Raw genomic sequence first — 14,444 nt, 5'->3', positions numbered from 1 at the left:
CTCTATCACCTTCTTCAGAGTTAAGAAGGGTGACCACGTCTCCGCTTTTCCGTTGGTGACCTAGTTTTTTTTTTTTTTACAAATACAGACCTGAACCTAAATGTGGGTTTTGGTACACAGCACTTTAGTGTTGCAGTAGTACCCACCTGGCACTCTGGGTCTGCACACACGTTCCCAATGGCCAGCAGTCCGGTGTTACTGCTGGCTCCACAGAACCTGCAGGTTCCCGCTGAGGCACTCGACGTCATCTTACCTGCAAGGGCAACACAACATCATCATGGAAGTTCATCTGTGTACTGGTTTAGAGCTAAAACTTTACATTAAAAAAGATGAAAATATTAAATAATTTCACCGCATCATTTTGATTTGATTTAATTTTGATTTTATTGAAACTGCAACAATGCAATACATGGGGAACAGAGGCAGCTGTTGCTGGTGTTGTGTCCTGCACATAGAAACGAATACTGGACAGACAATACTCATTTTCACTTCTAGTGGGGAAAGTTGTGTAAAGTGCCTTTCCCAAGGGCACAAGAACGGTGCCATGTCAGGACTTGAGCCCAGGACCTCTTGATTCTGGCGCACGTTGCCATTGCACCACACGACCCCACCTTCATACATCACACATTCAGCAAAACATATATAAGTTAGAGCCATCCGTACCGGTCACACTTTATAAAATGTTACTTCACTCACCTCCGTTCCTCTCCCTGAACTCCACCATGGCCTTGAGAGTCTTGCTGTCGGCCAGAGCCATGACCCAGAACAGTTTGGTGCGACCACAGCCCTCGTGCAGGTCCACCTTGATGGACTCCTCCTCTTCCTTAAACACCTGTGTGTTGGCGGGGGAGGCAAGACGAAAAATAAGATTTATATGGCGACCAGCCCCTCCAATTCTGTCCTGTCACTTGCTACATACTTCTAGTAATGTAATCCAACACCACAATATTTATTAATGTGTCTTCTGTGGTGGGAGAGATGGGAAATGGCATTCACATTGTACCAAATTTTATCATATTATGATGATTGCTCTTTGTCTTTGTGTATCAGATAATAATACTTGTCTTTGTGTATCAGTATTTTTTAATTGCGATGATGATTTTTTAATTGTATGCTCTGATATGGGCCATGTGCCTGCAATAAAGAATGAATTTGATTTTCAGTTAAAAGTAAAAAAAAAATAATGCCAGAAAATTGTTCCTGGGTGGAAAGTTTACATGGTCTAGCTTAAAGAACTACTGTACAATAACTGTACTACTCTGTTAGCACATACATGTATATATACTTTAGTACTAAGTACATGGTGACCAGCCCTGGTTGCTACATAATGTAACCCAACACCACAGGGTGTCTACTACACCACCAGTTACAAGAATGGTGACAGATGTCTGTCCAGGTCAATGATATGTTTGGGGAAGAAGAAAAAACAAAAGCAAAACAAGATTTTTTCTTTCTGCGAATTTTTAAGGTAAAAGCAATGATCAAATCTGACCTGTCTCTGGTGCTGCCTGGTTTTCCTGTGTAGATGGAGATACCTGTCACACTCTGCACACAGGTTAACATACTAAATAACTACTAAAACACAGTAAATCTGACCTGTCTCTGGTGCTGCCTGGTTTTCCTGTGTAGATGGAGGTACCTGTCACACTCCGCACACAGGTTCCCGCAGTCACTGCACAGGATGATGGCCAGTGTCTCCCCGTCATCATGGTTGTCACAGGTCGGCTGAAGAAGCACAACGTTAAAGAAATGTTAAATTTAATGTACTCCCATGCGCACTTTACCATTTTTTTTGTCCTCAAGTTGTTTATTGATTTTTGCAAGATTTCATGTTGATGCTATTTCCTGTTGTAGATTGAATGGTGTTTGTTCTTATTTGTATATACATGTAGTGTATTTCTGTGTACCTGTCCTGTTTTGTTTTTCAACCAATTGTAAAAATCGAATAGTACATAATTCAGAGGTGTATTAGCATTCCCTGCTTTCGTACGATTTTGTTGGATTGAATAAATTGAAACAAGAAGCCATAGGCGACAATTCTCCGTGAAGTATTATATATTGCAACAAAAAGAAGTAGCCATTGGCGACAATTCTCTGTGAAGTGTGATAAATCGAACAAAGAAAAATTGTTTAAACGCGCGTCGGCTCAGTCATCTTAACGCAACAACCAATCAGAGATGCGAGATGCCTACACGTGACGCGGGAAGGGCGCGCGATGCCCGAAATATTTTTGCGTCAATATTCAGCGCCGTGATTCAAGAGATTAATACCCGGAAACAATTTTTTTCTTGTTTTGAACGCATTAACATGCATTTACGCTAATCTAGTATGATTCAGGGTTACTTTTTTTTAACCTGCCATGGCCAGATTATCTAAAGATGTGTGTATTGTGTGTACAATCTATAGAAAGAGAAATGTACATCAGGTCCGATCATCCGATTTTCACGTTTCGGTTTTTTGGACTCGGTTCATGAACGTATTTTGGTTTGGCTCCTGGAATGTGCAAAAAAATGACTCCCGGGACTGTCTACAGGGAACACTCGCACATTCGCGGTGTATCAGGACAGCGCGACTGGTCGTCATTAGCGCAGTAACAGTTGCATAAACGGACGAAACCATTTCAAAGAAATGGGGATGTTTCGAAAATAAGCATTTACTCCAATATCAAAACAGCTACGGTAAAAATAAAAAGACGTGCATCATCCCGGACATAATGCAACACCACATGCGAAATTACACAGAAATGCGACGTACGGAAGAATGCGTTTTGGCTGCGAACATCTTCCAAAAAACTTGGCATCTCTTAACCATGGGCAAAAACATCTGGAACCACTTATAAAAACCACCCCGTATCTGCATGAACTTTTTTGAACCCCACTGCTATTCCAAACAACGCGTTTTTCTGGACCATTCCAATTCGCCTCGTAATTGTAGGGGTGCGTCTGCGATATTACATTGACCGCGAAAGCAGCAACGGCAAAAATACACATTCGTGCATCAACACGGGCATGCCCGCAGATGGCGTATAAAATTGCGTGCCGATTACACAAAGAGAACCCAGTGTTTTGACTGCGAACATGAAAAATCAGCCGATTACAACACTCCGTCCGGAGGTCCTGACCTCCTTCACGGAGTAATTATACTAGTAATATGTGACTACAAGATATGTCAACCCAGAGTCCAGACTGTAACGTTTGAGCCTCTCACAATAGGAAGGACCCCAGCCTACTCTTTTCAATAAGTTCGGTGTGATCTTTAACATGCTCAAGGTGTGGCTCTCCTCAATTACGGGACCTCCAGCTTTACGTCCCATCCAAGAGAACATGCCTATTAGTAACCAAAGCTATACATGTAGGTACTCATTTTCCTCATTTTCACCTGAGTGTAGTGAGGAAATAGGTGTCAACTAGTAAAGCCAAGTATGTACATGTAGGTACTCATTTTACTCATTTTCACCAGAGTGTAGTGAGGAAATAGGTGTCAAATAGTAAGGCTGAGTACATGTAGGTCGACACTGGGACCTGTAAGGAATTCGAACCCAGAACCATAACCCTTGTCCTGCTGAACTTTTGTTACACAATATTTTGAAGTAATTTGAAGTCGTAATCATGTCACAGACCCCTGACTTTTTTGCCCTGCGGTGGCGTAGTTACTTCCACATTCGTTGCGTTTCGCTGCAGTGTGATGCGTTGCACGAGAAATACTCCCAAATGGTACATACACAGGGCGCTATGTAGATGGCACTGTATGTGCAACCCATTTGGTTCCCACAGGACAAGGCTTAATAAGGTTTAAAGCCCCACCTTCTGTTTGGGCTGGCCGTCTGTGCCCACCCACTGTCCTGACGACAGCCTCTCCACATGGTCCTGGTCCAGCACACACAGGGAGGCGAGAGCCAGCCACAGCTGCAGCGGGCAGAAAAAATATAAAATCTTGATTTAATTTTGATTTGATTTATTGAAATGGTAACAATGCAATACAGGTGAAACACAGGCGGCTGTTGCTGGTGTTGTGTTCCACACATAGAAACGAATACTGGACAGACAATACTCATTTTCACTTGAGTCTAGTGGGGAAAGTCGTGCAAAGTGCCTTTCCCAAGGGCACAAGATCGATGGCATAGCAGGACTCAAACCCCAGACCTCTTGATTCTGAGTCGCGCATGCTGCCGTTGCGCCACATGACTCCACTAAAATCTTTTTACATTACACATTTGAACTTTCTTTGTACCTTACTGTTTGTACGTAAAATAAGTAACGATGCAACAAGGAGAAAAGTCAATTTAATGCCAGGCTGCATAAATGTAAGCAAAGAGAAAAATATAATGCTGGGTACCTAAAAAAAATTTTCAGAAAGTACTCTTTTTCTACTAACAGGGCTTGAAATGCTTTTTCTGCATACCTGCACTGGTGCAGGTAACATTGAACATTACCTGCACCAGACAAATTTTACTTGCATCACTCAGAATTTAGGAAGTAAGGATCACCCTAAAAACTGTTCAGAAACCACTGCCATGATTTCTTTTATACTTCATACTAGGGTAAATAAAGAGAAGAAGCTGCAGTAGGAAAAGCAGGACACCATATAACTCACAGTTGCTGTGTAGAGACACTCCTGGGGTTGTCTCTGTTCCTCCTCCATCTTAGTCAGGGTCATGATGCTCTCTGCAACAGCGCTCTTCGTCACTCTGGCCCACTCCTCAGACAACTTACCCTGTAAGAAACAACCGAAAAACATCATTCCTTTTTTTGAATTATTATTGGGTACAACACAAGAGTGACTTCAATTTGCGATAATCGTACCTAAGTATGTGACCAGTAGTGTTAGATGTCATTTCTACCGTTAGAGATTCCTAGCTATCAGAATCTTTGAGACAGAGACTCCTATCATGATGCTGTAAATGTGTTATTAGGTGGTTTCACATTTAGAAATCCTAAATTTGAAGTCAACGCATTGTTCTAATATAAGTGACATGAATCTAAGTTGAAAAGTTCTGTCTGCCTTTTATGTGAATATCTTAAAATTTACTCAAATTGGGATTTCTACTGGTCTACCAGTAGAGACTCCACTCTGAAAGTGATTGGAGTTTGCCAAAACACAATTACTTAAAACAACTGGATAAAATTAGAAAGCGTCAAACGTTTCGGACTGTATCCAGAGTCCTTAGTCATTATATTGACTGCGTAAGGACTCTGTATAGAGTCCAAAATGTCTGATACTTTCTAATTTAATCCAGTTGTTTCGAGTAATTGTGTTTTGGCTATCATATTACCTGGATGTCTAACCTTCAGCGACGTATGATTGGAGTTTGTTGGAGTTCAACCTCTCCTTTAGCTGTCTACCTATTACTTATAAGTGTAAAGATAAAGCCTGTACTCAGCACTGACCATGGACATGTCCTTGACAAGTCTGATGATGAGCTGTGCGATGTCGCTGGGGACGGAACCTCTCAGCCACCACCGGCTGCTGCTGTTCTTCACTCTGGGGATAGAGTCACAACTGTCAGACATTTAAAGTGCTCATGACACCAAAATCTGATATTTTTTAACGGTGTCGCTCAATGCAAGGCACATAACATGGAGGCCGGTACTTGACGCTGCCCGATGGCAATGTTTTCTTCATTTTGCAGTAAAGATTTTGCAATCTACGGAAGGTTTTCGGTGGTTTGGAAAGAAAAGGGGTATGTGAAATGGTCTTTTATGGTAATAAGTCCGGACTCGGTTCTTGACTTTAGGGTTTTTTGGACTTGAACCTAAACATTCTTACAAGTCCGGATCCAAGTCCAGTGAACCGGTATGCAGCACTACCCATGACACCCCAGACGGTAGAAGTGGAAGGATAAAGTAAGTAAAGTAACCAAACCCCACCTTGAGTTGAGAGCAGTGGCCAGCGAGATGGAGTTGACGCCCTTGCTCGCTGCCTTCTCCACCAGCCCCCCTCCCCCTTTGACCTTGACCTGCACGGACAGAGCCTTGGTGATGCAGCCCAGGAACACATCCAGGATGCCCTGCGTGTCCTGGAATGAGTGAACGAATGAATGAGTGAACGAGTGAATGAATGAGTGAATGAATGAATGGTTTATTCAATTTTTTGATCCAGTCAAAAGCACATCGCAGCCATAGGCTGAATAGCATACTTTTTACATATTTTATATACATATTATGTAAAAACTGTTGGCATAAGTCTCTTTAAATACCAGTTATAGTGCTCATCTTATCCTTCCCTTACAATATAAAACACAAAAAAACGCTACCTTAAAACAGGTAGGTTGAAAGATGGATACAGCATAGTAGTTAAAAAATACATATATATATATATATATATTATGTAATATTATTTTACATAATATACATTCTACAGTTAACAGTGGGAACAAGTAAGTATCGTTTACGTGAAGCAGAGAACAATAAATGAAAGTTCATGTGTGTTGGTAGTTACATGTTACATCATCTACCAGATACCTTTGACCAAGTGTTGACGTCACGTGACAAGCCTCTCTGGGTCAGTCTACTGAGGAAGACCAGAGTGACTGGTCAAAAGCTCTAGGTGAGGTAACTTTTTGTGTTGGATCTTAAGTTTTAACTCTGAACATAAATGTGTCTCACCTTCTGCACATTCTCCGGCTTGTAGCTGGCCTGGGTAAGGACACTGATGTCGGTGGGGGGGAGAGACGCGATGCCCAGGATGTTGGCTAACTGCTGTGGGGGGGCTTCGGGTAGAACTCTCCTCAGCAAGGAGGCAACCTGTAGAGAGTTTAATTTATACATGTATATGGAGGATGACTTGTGTTACAACCGTGTAAAGTGCCAGCTGCATGTAACATGGAACTACTGTTGTCGTCTGATTTTTTCAAAACGTTATTTTTTCGAAATATCATTTCATATTAAACTGTTGGGGGGGGGGCTTTGGGTAGAACTCTCCTCAGTAAGGAGGCAACCTGTGGAGGGCATTATGGAAAACAAAGTTAACAAACAAGGAGACCAAGACATTTAAGAAATCCTAACCCTAACCCAGGGCTTTGGGTAGAACTCTCCTCAGTAAGGAGGCAACCTGTGGAGGGAGTTATGGAGAACAAAGTTAACAAACAGTGATTGAGACAAAAAAAATCCTAACCCTAACCCAGGGCTTTGGGCAGAACTCTTCTCACTAAGGAGGCAACCTGTGGAGGCTGGGGAATATAGAAAATATATCAATGTCTAGTAGTAGTACTTGGGCCACAACATTTATGAATCAGGTTTTGGATTCTCCTGCTTCTGAATCAGGTTCAGTATTCAGGTTCTGAATCTACTCCAAAATGTTTGTATTTTGGCCCCAACAGTTGAAGAAAGTCCTTGTCTTCCTAACTTTGTTTGTACCATAAAACATGGCTGTTAGAATCACCTTGAAAGACTGCTACATGTAAATAATAAAAGCTCACTACATACATTTTAAGATATTGACAAAGCATATTAGGAGCTTAACACAGAATGGCAAAGTGGTGTCAATGGGGAAAAATAACAAAAACAACGACCATAAACCCTCACCTGTCTCTGTACCCTGGGTGTTCCGGTGTGCAGCAGGGACAGGAGATCCTTCATGAGCCCCAGTTGCTGGGCCAGGTATGCCCTCCCCACGGTTGACCCACTCAGGGCCAGCACCATGTTTGTTTGTTTGTTTGTTTGTTTATAACAAAGATAAACCCCCACCTGTCTCTGTACCCTGGGTGTTCCGGTGTGCAGCAGGGACAGGAGATCCTTCATGAGCCCCAGTTGCTGGGCCAGGTACGCCCTCCCCACGGTCGACCCGCTCAGAGCCAGCACCATGGACAGCAGCTCGAAGCAGTACGTGTCTCCCAGCGTGAGCGGCTCGGCTGGTTTAGGCTCTTGTGTCGGCGTGCCAGCTTCAGCCTGCTTGAATGAATGAAAGGTTTATTCACCAAAACACGTTATTTGCAGTCATAGGCTGAATTGTGTGTTTCAATGACAGATAAAAAAGCACACTCGTCACGTACATAGCATATATACATACAAAATTAATTAATATTAAACGTAATTAAAAGGATTCCGAAGTAATTCTAAAAACCTACAGGCCAGTTGGGTATGTACAATGTACGTTCTCTCAACGTTCTATCAATGACTAAGCGTACTGTTTTACTATCACTGGTACTGCTTGTAGGAAAATAGAAAAAAAATGGGGTGCACAGCTCCAAATTTGGTGCACTAAGACGCACATGCACCCAGTATTTCCAGCTCTTTCCCACCATGCCCTGTAGAGCTGAGTTATACATTTGTATAGCTAGGCCCTGTAGAGCTGAGTAAGACTGACCTGCGACGATAGGTTTGCCTCCCATTCGTCCCGCACCCTTGCTGTTTCCATGGAGATCGCCTGGACGATGTGCGCGCACACCTTAAAGAAACGGAAATCAGTAGAAAATGTCAATGTTTACCTTTACATGAGGACGGTCTAGTCTACAAAACTACTACAAACTACTTTGTTCTCAGACTGTTTATTCTGACTGAAATACATATTTAGTAATATAGTAATATAGCTAATAAATGTAATCAAACACCACACAAACACATGCACGCACACACACACGCACACACACAGTGTCCACACATACACACACACGCACACACACAGTCACACGCACACACACACATACACACACACGCACACACACACGCACACACACACACACACACACAAGGTAAAAAAACAACACACCTGTTTTTGCAGGTTGGTGAGTTTGCTCCTGCTGAACAGAATCCCGACCATGTGTTCCCGCAGGTCTGACTCTCCCTTCTCATCCGCCTCCGAACCCGCCTCCTTTCCTCCGTCCGGTTCCACCAGACGGTCCTCGCTGGAAATCAGCTTCCCGAAAACCTGAAACCAGATCCATCCAGAAACAAGATAAAATATGAGGACTGCTGTGCCATAGGAAAGTTAATACATTTTGTCCATAATCTTATTTAGGGCCATAGATTGCCAACCATAGACAACGAAGGGCATCCAAAGTTCTATAATGAAGTACAGTACTGAAAATTGCATATTAACATTTTAGCAGTGATTTTATTTTCGTGACTTCGATTTTCTTCACAGTAAACTTATTCAACTGCAGATAAGGCTTTCTGTATGACTACTGTACAACAATATTGTTTTAAACCCTCTTTTTTCTTCCTACTGTAAAATAAAACAACTGCAATTAAAGTTTTAGGATTTACACTTGTTAGGAATCCAGAAGATTGGAAACAAAGTATATTCCCCTAAAAAGAGCCCCAAGTTTTACAATACAGGTCCAGCAAAGGAGGACAGTTGAGCTCAGGATGTCCCACAAACCTGCTTGGTCAGCAGCCGGAAGACTCTCAGCGTCTCGGCCTCGCAGTTCTTCTGTTGGATCACGACCGGAGCAAGCTGGTTCGACTCCGCGATGGCCTTTCCAACATCTTCCCCGAGAACCTACAGTGGTAAAAAAAAATTTTGTCAGTCTTCTGCAATATTGTCAAATGTCAACATTTTGTTCTGCAAGTCAAAAATACTTTCTGCACAATGCATTCTGTACACACTTATGTAAGTCCCGACCTAAACCCATGGCATATACAATACAACACGGTGTATTCCATATCGCCCGAGGTACCAGCCAGACCGCAGGTCGGATCACCAGACAGCCTGTCGGGTGATCTGACTCGCGGGAGGGCTGGGATCGAGGGCGATATGGAATACACCGTGTTGTATCTTATTTATGTCATACCCACCCAAGAAAACGCGCCTTTCAATGCAAGATGAGCCAAAAGTTGGTGCCCCTAAATCCTAAAATGCAACAACGAAGTCTCATTTCCAACGTCCGGATTCTGTATTCAGATTTTCGAAAGAGGCGCACACAGTTAGGGCAAAACGCGTTCGAATCGTTCTACGGAAGCCATGGAAGCCCGGGCCGTACCTTAAGTACGGCCCGGTCCGGGTACCGGTTATCGAACGTTATCGTGGCCCGGGTATGATATAAACAAAATTACATGTTGACAAACATTTTACCAGCAATTTTTCCATCTGCAAAATTGCAAGTTGCTTAATTTTGCCAATATCAAGTAGAATACAAGACTGCAGGTGGGTTATTTCTAACACTAACCTTAATCTGCCTGACTCTCAGACTGTTGTCAGGCCCCTTCAGCTCGATCTTGACCACCCTGCAGTAAGGCCCAGGGAGGTGGCAGTGGACCCAACCTACATGTCGAGGTTCCAGCTCAACCACCTTGATCTTGCCGAGATCCTCGTTTGCCGCCCCGGCGCTGAAGATCACACTCGTCACCTAGAGAGGCAATATATGAGTTCAGGTTGGGGTTGTACATTCTTCAACTCGTGAGCTCACAGACCTACCCTAAACAGAGACAGGGGCGTCCAAGAGTAGACGGGTCCATTCCGTGAACAAGGTTGATGGAGTCAACCGAAAATTGGGGGTAAGTCCCAATTCCTTGTAGTTAGTGTTGGAAGTTAAAGCTTAGTCTTTATTTCATAATGATTATAATTGTTGCTAGTACAGTCAAGCCAACTGGTGTCACCTCTACTAGGCATTGCACATATATTCATACCATACTTCTTTCTTTGTTCTTTGGTACAGTTCTTTTTAACAAACTATGTCTATATAGCAACATCATTAATACCCAGACTCCATTGTTATACTCATCAGGCCTAGGAAAAAATATGTTGTGTTTCCTATTTCAGTAAACTAGGGTCAGTAGGTAGGGATTAGTTTTTTTCTTCTAATTACACTTTCGTTATCTCTTGTGATCCAACTTATACAATACAGTCTAAAGTAAAACTTGCATGAGGACACTTATATTTTCAATGTTAATGTTAGAAAACCAATATTATTGTACAACATTTCATCACTCAGGTGTCAGATCATGGAGCTACAAAAGGTTGATCAGCTCAAAAAATCTAGGGCCCTTTCAGGGATCTACCCCAGAAAAAAGGCTAGGGTCAGCAGTTTTTTAGGGTTGATCGGGAAACAGGAGACACCAAATTTTCCCAGGCCTCACCTTGTTGGCGAGATCGCGCGTGTTGTCGACGTGGATGTAGACCATCCTCGGGACGCTGCCCCGGCCGCACGTGAGCGTCAGCGACTTGGTCTTGTTCCTGTCCTCGTCGCCGGACTCCCAGAACGTCTCCGTGGACCCGTCGGTCAGGCTGGCGATCATGGCGGTACGGCTGGAAGCCTTCAGCTCGATCTGGGCGGTGATGTCCCGCAGACACTCCACCGTGTAGTTTACCTACAACATGGGGACAACACAGAGTACAGTCAAATGTAAATTAAGTCCCATGTTGTTGAATAACACTGTGTGAATGCAGTCAGACGATCATGGCAATACAGCTGGATGCCCTTAGCTCGATCTGAGCGGTGATGTCCCGCAGACACTCCACTGTGTAGCTTACCTGCATCATAGGGAGTAACGTTATGTTTAATTCATCTTACGAAAGCTCGAAATCAAGAGTTTAGTCTGGCAATCATGGCAGTGCGACTGGACGCTTTCAGCTCGATCTGAGCGGTGATGTCCCGCAGACACTCCACCGTGTAGTTTACCTGCAACATAGGGAGTACAGTCAATCTAAATTACAAACTGTAGAATGTTGAGCTTTCCTTCAAATGTTGACTAACACTGTCTGAACATCAGAAATGATGCCATTCACAGTTTTTCCAAAGAATAATGCAGCTTTCTTTAATATACACAATATTTTAAGCACACATCTTAAAAAAGCTCAGAATTAAAAGTTAAGTCCAATTATAAAACCTCTTCTAGATTACACGTCCCATTTCATACCATGATTACACAGTATGCATTCTGGCAAACTCGTATAACATCCTACATTCAGCATAACACATCAGCTTACCTGAGTGACAGCAGTTGATGACCCATCTCCCATGGAAGCAGAGCTGGTGCTGATGGTCTCGTCCCCGTCCCCCTCGTCTGACTTGGAGAGGATCTGGCTGATGTTGTTGAAGACATGGCTGCGGTGCAGAAACATGTGATCCGCAGGCCGGAACCGCAGACAGTAGCAGCGCATGGCGATCTGCTGCAGCGCTGAGCCGTTGGGCAGAACCTGCAAAAGGAGATGCAAAAAAGATCACTAAGAATACGTCGATGAAGGTTAGACATCCAGGTAATACAATACGCCAAAAAGCAGTTACTCAAGCAACTGGATATGATTTTGAAAACGTCAGACGTTTCAGCTAGTAACCACTAGCTTTCGTCAGTGACTGTTCAGATCACTAAGAATGTTCAACTGTTTTTTCCAGTTCCTTCACGTGTGATTAATGTCAACTTGTGCTCTAAGTTCATTTTGTGACATGCTGAAGAAGAGTGACGGATGTCACTCAAAACGTCCGGAAGTTATCTCTGTTTTTTATCCAGGTACTGTACAGTAGTAGAGTTTGAATTGTCTTTGAGTATCACTTCTTGGTCCTGAATATGACCATTACCACACGGCTGGCCTTACTAGACTGGATATCAGGCGTGATGAACTGTGCCTAAGGTTTGCTCGTTCTCTCACAAGCAGTGAGAAATACTGTGCTTGGCTACCATCACATCATCTAGGTAACTCCTTTCACATTAAAAAAATTGACTCCATCAACCTTGTTCACGGAATGGATTGGAACGTGACGTCAGAGACATGTGATCGAAATAGCCCAAGGTTGATGGAGTCAGCCTAAAATTTGGGGTAGGTCCCAATTTTCTAGTCTAAGTGTTGGAAGTTAAAGCTCAGTCTTTATCGAATGACTCGTACCAACACAGATGAACTTTCATGCGAAGATAAAAAATGGTCTCTCTAACCATCATGATGTCCGAGATGGTCTGCAGGAGGTGGTGGAAGGCCTGGGGCAGCGGGTACACGGCCTCGCCTGCCACGGTGATGTCGGACAGGGGATGGTCGCTCACCGTCGTCTCTCGGTCCTGCAACGATGGGAAAGGCATTCAGAACTGAACATACATTCAATTAGAAAGGTTACTAACATTTGCAAAGCATATTTAATGTTTAGCAGCTTCACCTGGTATAGCCCAACAAACCACTGCTCTGTTAATAGTCTTATTCTTAGCCAAATACATTCATTCAAGTGCGGTGATCAGGCTATCCAACTCTGTTCTGCACATAAAGTAACCCAACACCACCAGTTACCATGGTGAGAGACGTCTGGTCCAGGTCATTGACCTTATGTGTTTGGAGAAGAGGAAACTGAGCAAAAAAACAATATAGTTTTCCTTTGGTAAACATAACAACAGTGTGGTTACACATTGAATGATTTCAAAGTTGGCCGTGACAGAACCAACCACCGACGATTAAAGGCAGCCTTTTCCGCAACAAGACAGCCAGATTTTGCAGGCCTGGACATTCGTGTATGCATGACTTTCCCAAGAGTGGTATCCTCAGCCTGGTATCATATGGCGTTTGTGATCATGACTGGGCCCTTGCGCATGCACCTACATGTTTGTCAGTTATGTCGCCTGACCTGACCTATAGCATGGACACTGAGTTTTGTAAAAAAAAAAATGAATTATACACTCTTTGTTCAGGATAAACATCATATCTTCATGGTAAAGGCATGCAGAAGCTCCAGACACAGGGACAGACCACTTTCTTTCCAGGGGGTACAAATTTGACATGAAGAGAAACATAAACAGCCTTGTCTTCTTTCGATATCTACATGTAAATGGTCCCTCCCCCCAGAGATCCAGTGGTCCACCCCTTACCTCAATCTTGAGCAGACGCCTATTCTCCAGCGCCCTCCTGGGCACAACTTCCTCAGCCAGAGGTTTCTGGTCTGCGGGCTAGTATGCAGGTAAGGCAAGACATTAACACCAACCTGTCACCAACCTGCTCTCAGAATGGCATGCAGCACAGATGGGAAACACTAGGGGGCGTACATGCACAACTTTGACAGGCTAGTATGCAGGTAAGGCAAGACAGCCTGTCACTAAACTACACGTTATGCTCTCAGAATCTCATGTAGCAAAGATAGAAAACACTAGGGGGCGCACATGTACTGATTTTGAGAAGGAAGAATTTTGGGGCAATGTGTCTCCAGAGGTGGAACTAAAAGTTGGTTTCAACCTTGGAATCTGTAAAACGAAAAAATAAAAAAAGCAAAAATCCATGACTTATGCATTTCCTTTCTTTTGTGAACCAAACAACGCTGAAAAAGGGTAGGGACGGCTATTCCGAGATCAGGGTGCGCCAATGGCATCGTGCATTGTTATGTCAATCTTACTCTGTATTTATCGCATTCGGTTGACATTTATCAAACTTGTTATACTAGTACAGTTATTTTCCAGACAATCAGGAAGAGATTTGGTGTTAAGATGTTTAAAACTTATGCTATGGCCAATTTCAGACCAGAAATTGGCATAAAATCTACGTTATGCTGTTGCACTTGAAAAATGCCAGTTTTTGAAATATGCTTTTAAGTAATTTGG

General features: G+C 43.2%; 1 protein-coding gene across 1 annotated transcript in view; it reads right to left on the bottom strand.

Annotated features, from left to right (window-relative positions):
• LOC109487224 (E3 ubiquitin-protein ligase MYCBP2-like) overlaps positions 1–14,444 on the bottom strand; it is a 212,734-nt gene that overhangs the window by 4,029 nt on the left and 194,261 nt on the right. The window contains exons 64-79 of the mRNA XM_019791210.1: positions 12,807–12,926; positions 11,866–12,075; positions 11,016–11,246; positions 10,106–10,285; positions 9,319–9,438; positions 8,707–8,865; positions 8,305–8,385; positions 7,686–7,886; positions 6,606–6,743; positions 5,868–6,016; positions 5,388–5,481; positions 4,594–4,713; positions 3,804–3,905; positions 1,597–1,725; positions 697–832; positions 147–253 (exon numbers count right to left, since the gene is read on the bottom strand). Coding sequence (XP_019646769.1) covers positions 147–253; positions 697–832; positions 1,597–1,725; positions 3,804–3,905; positions 4,594–4,713; positions 5,388–5,481; positions 5,868–6,016; positions 6,606–6,743; positions 7,686–7,886; positions 8,305–8,385; positions 8,707–8,865; positions 9,319–9,438; positions 10,106–10,285; positions 11,016–11,246; positions 11,866–12,075; positions 12,807–12,926 — 2,277 coding nt within the window. The remainder of the gene's footprint in view (positions 1–146; positions 254–696; positions 833–1,596; positions 1,726–3,803; positions 3,906–4,593; positions 4,714–5,387; positions 5,482–5,867; positions 6,017–6,605; positions 6,744–7,685; positions 7,887–8,304; positions 8,386–8,706; positions 8,866–9,318; positions 9,439–10,105; positions 10,286–11,015; positions 11,247–11,865; positions 12,076–12,806; positions 12,927–14,444) is intronic.

Source organism: Branchiostoma belcheri, unplaced genomic scaffold (genome assembly GCF_001625305.1).
Source record: "Branchiostoma belcheri isolate BF01 breed outbred unplaced genomic scaffold, Haploidv18h27 scaffold87, whole genome shotgun sequence".
In the NCBI taxonomy this organism is placed as follows: domain Eukaryota; kingdom Metazoa; phylum Chordata; class Leptocardii; order Amphioxiformes; family Branchiostomatidae; genus Branchiostoma; species Branchiostoma belcheri.
This window is presented reverse-complemented; position numbering and strand designations above follow the sequence as displayed.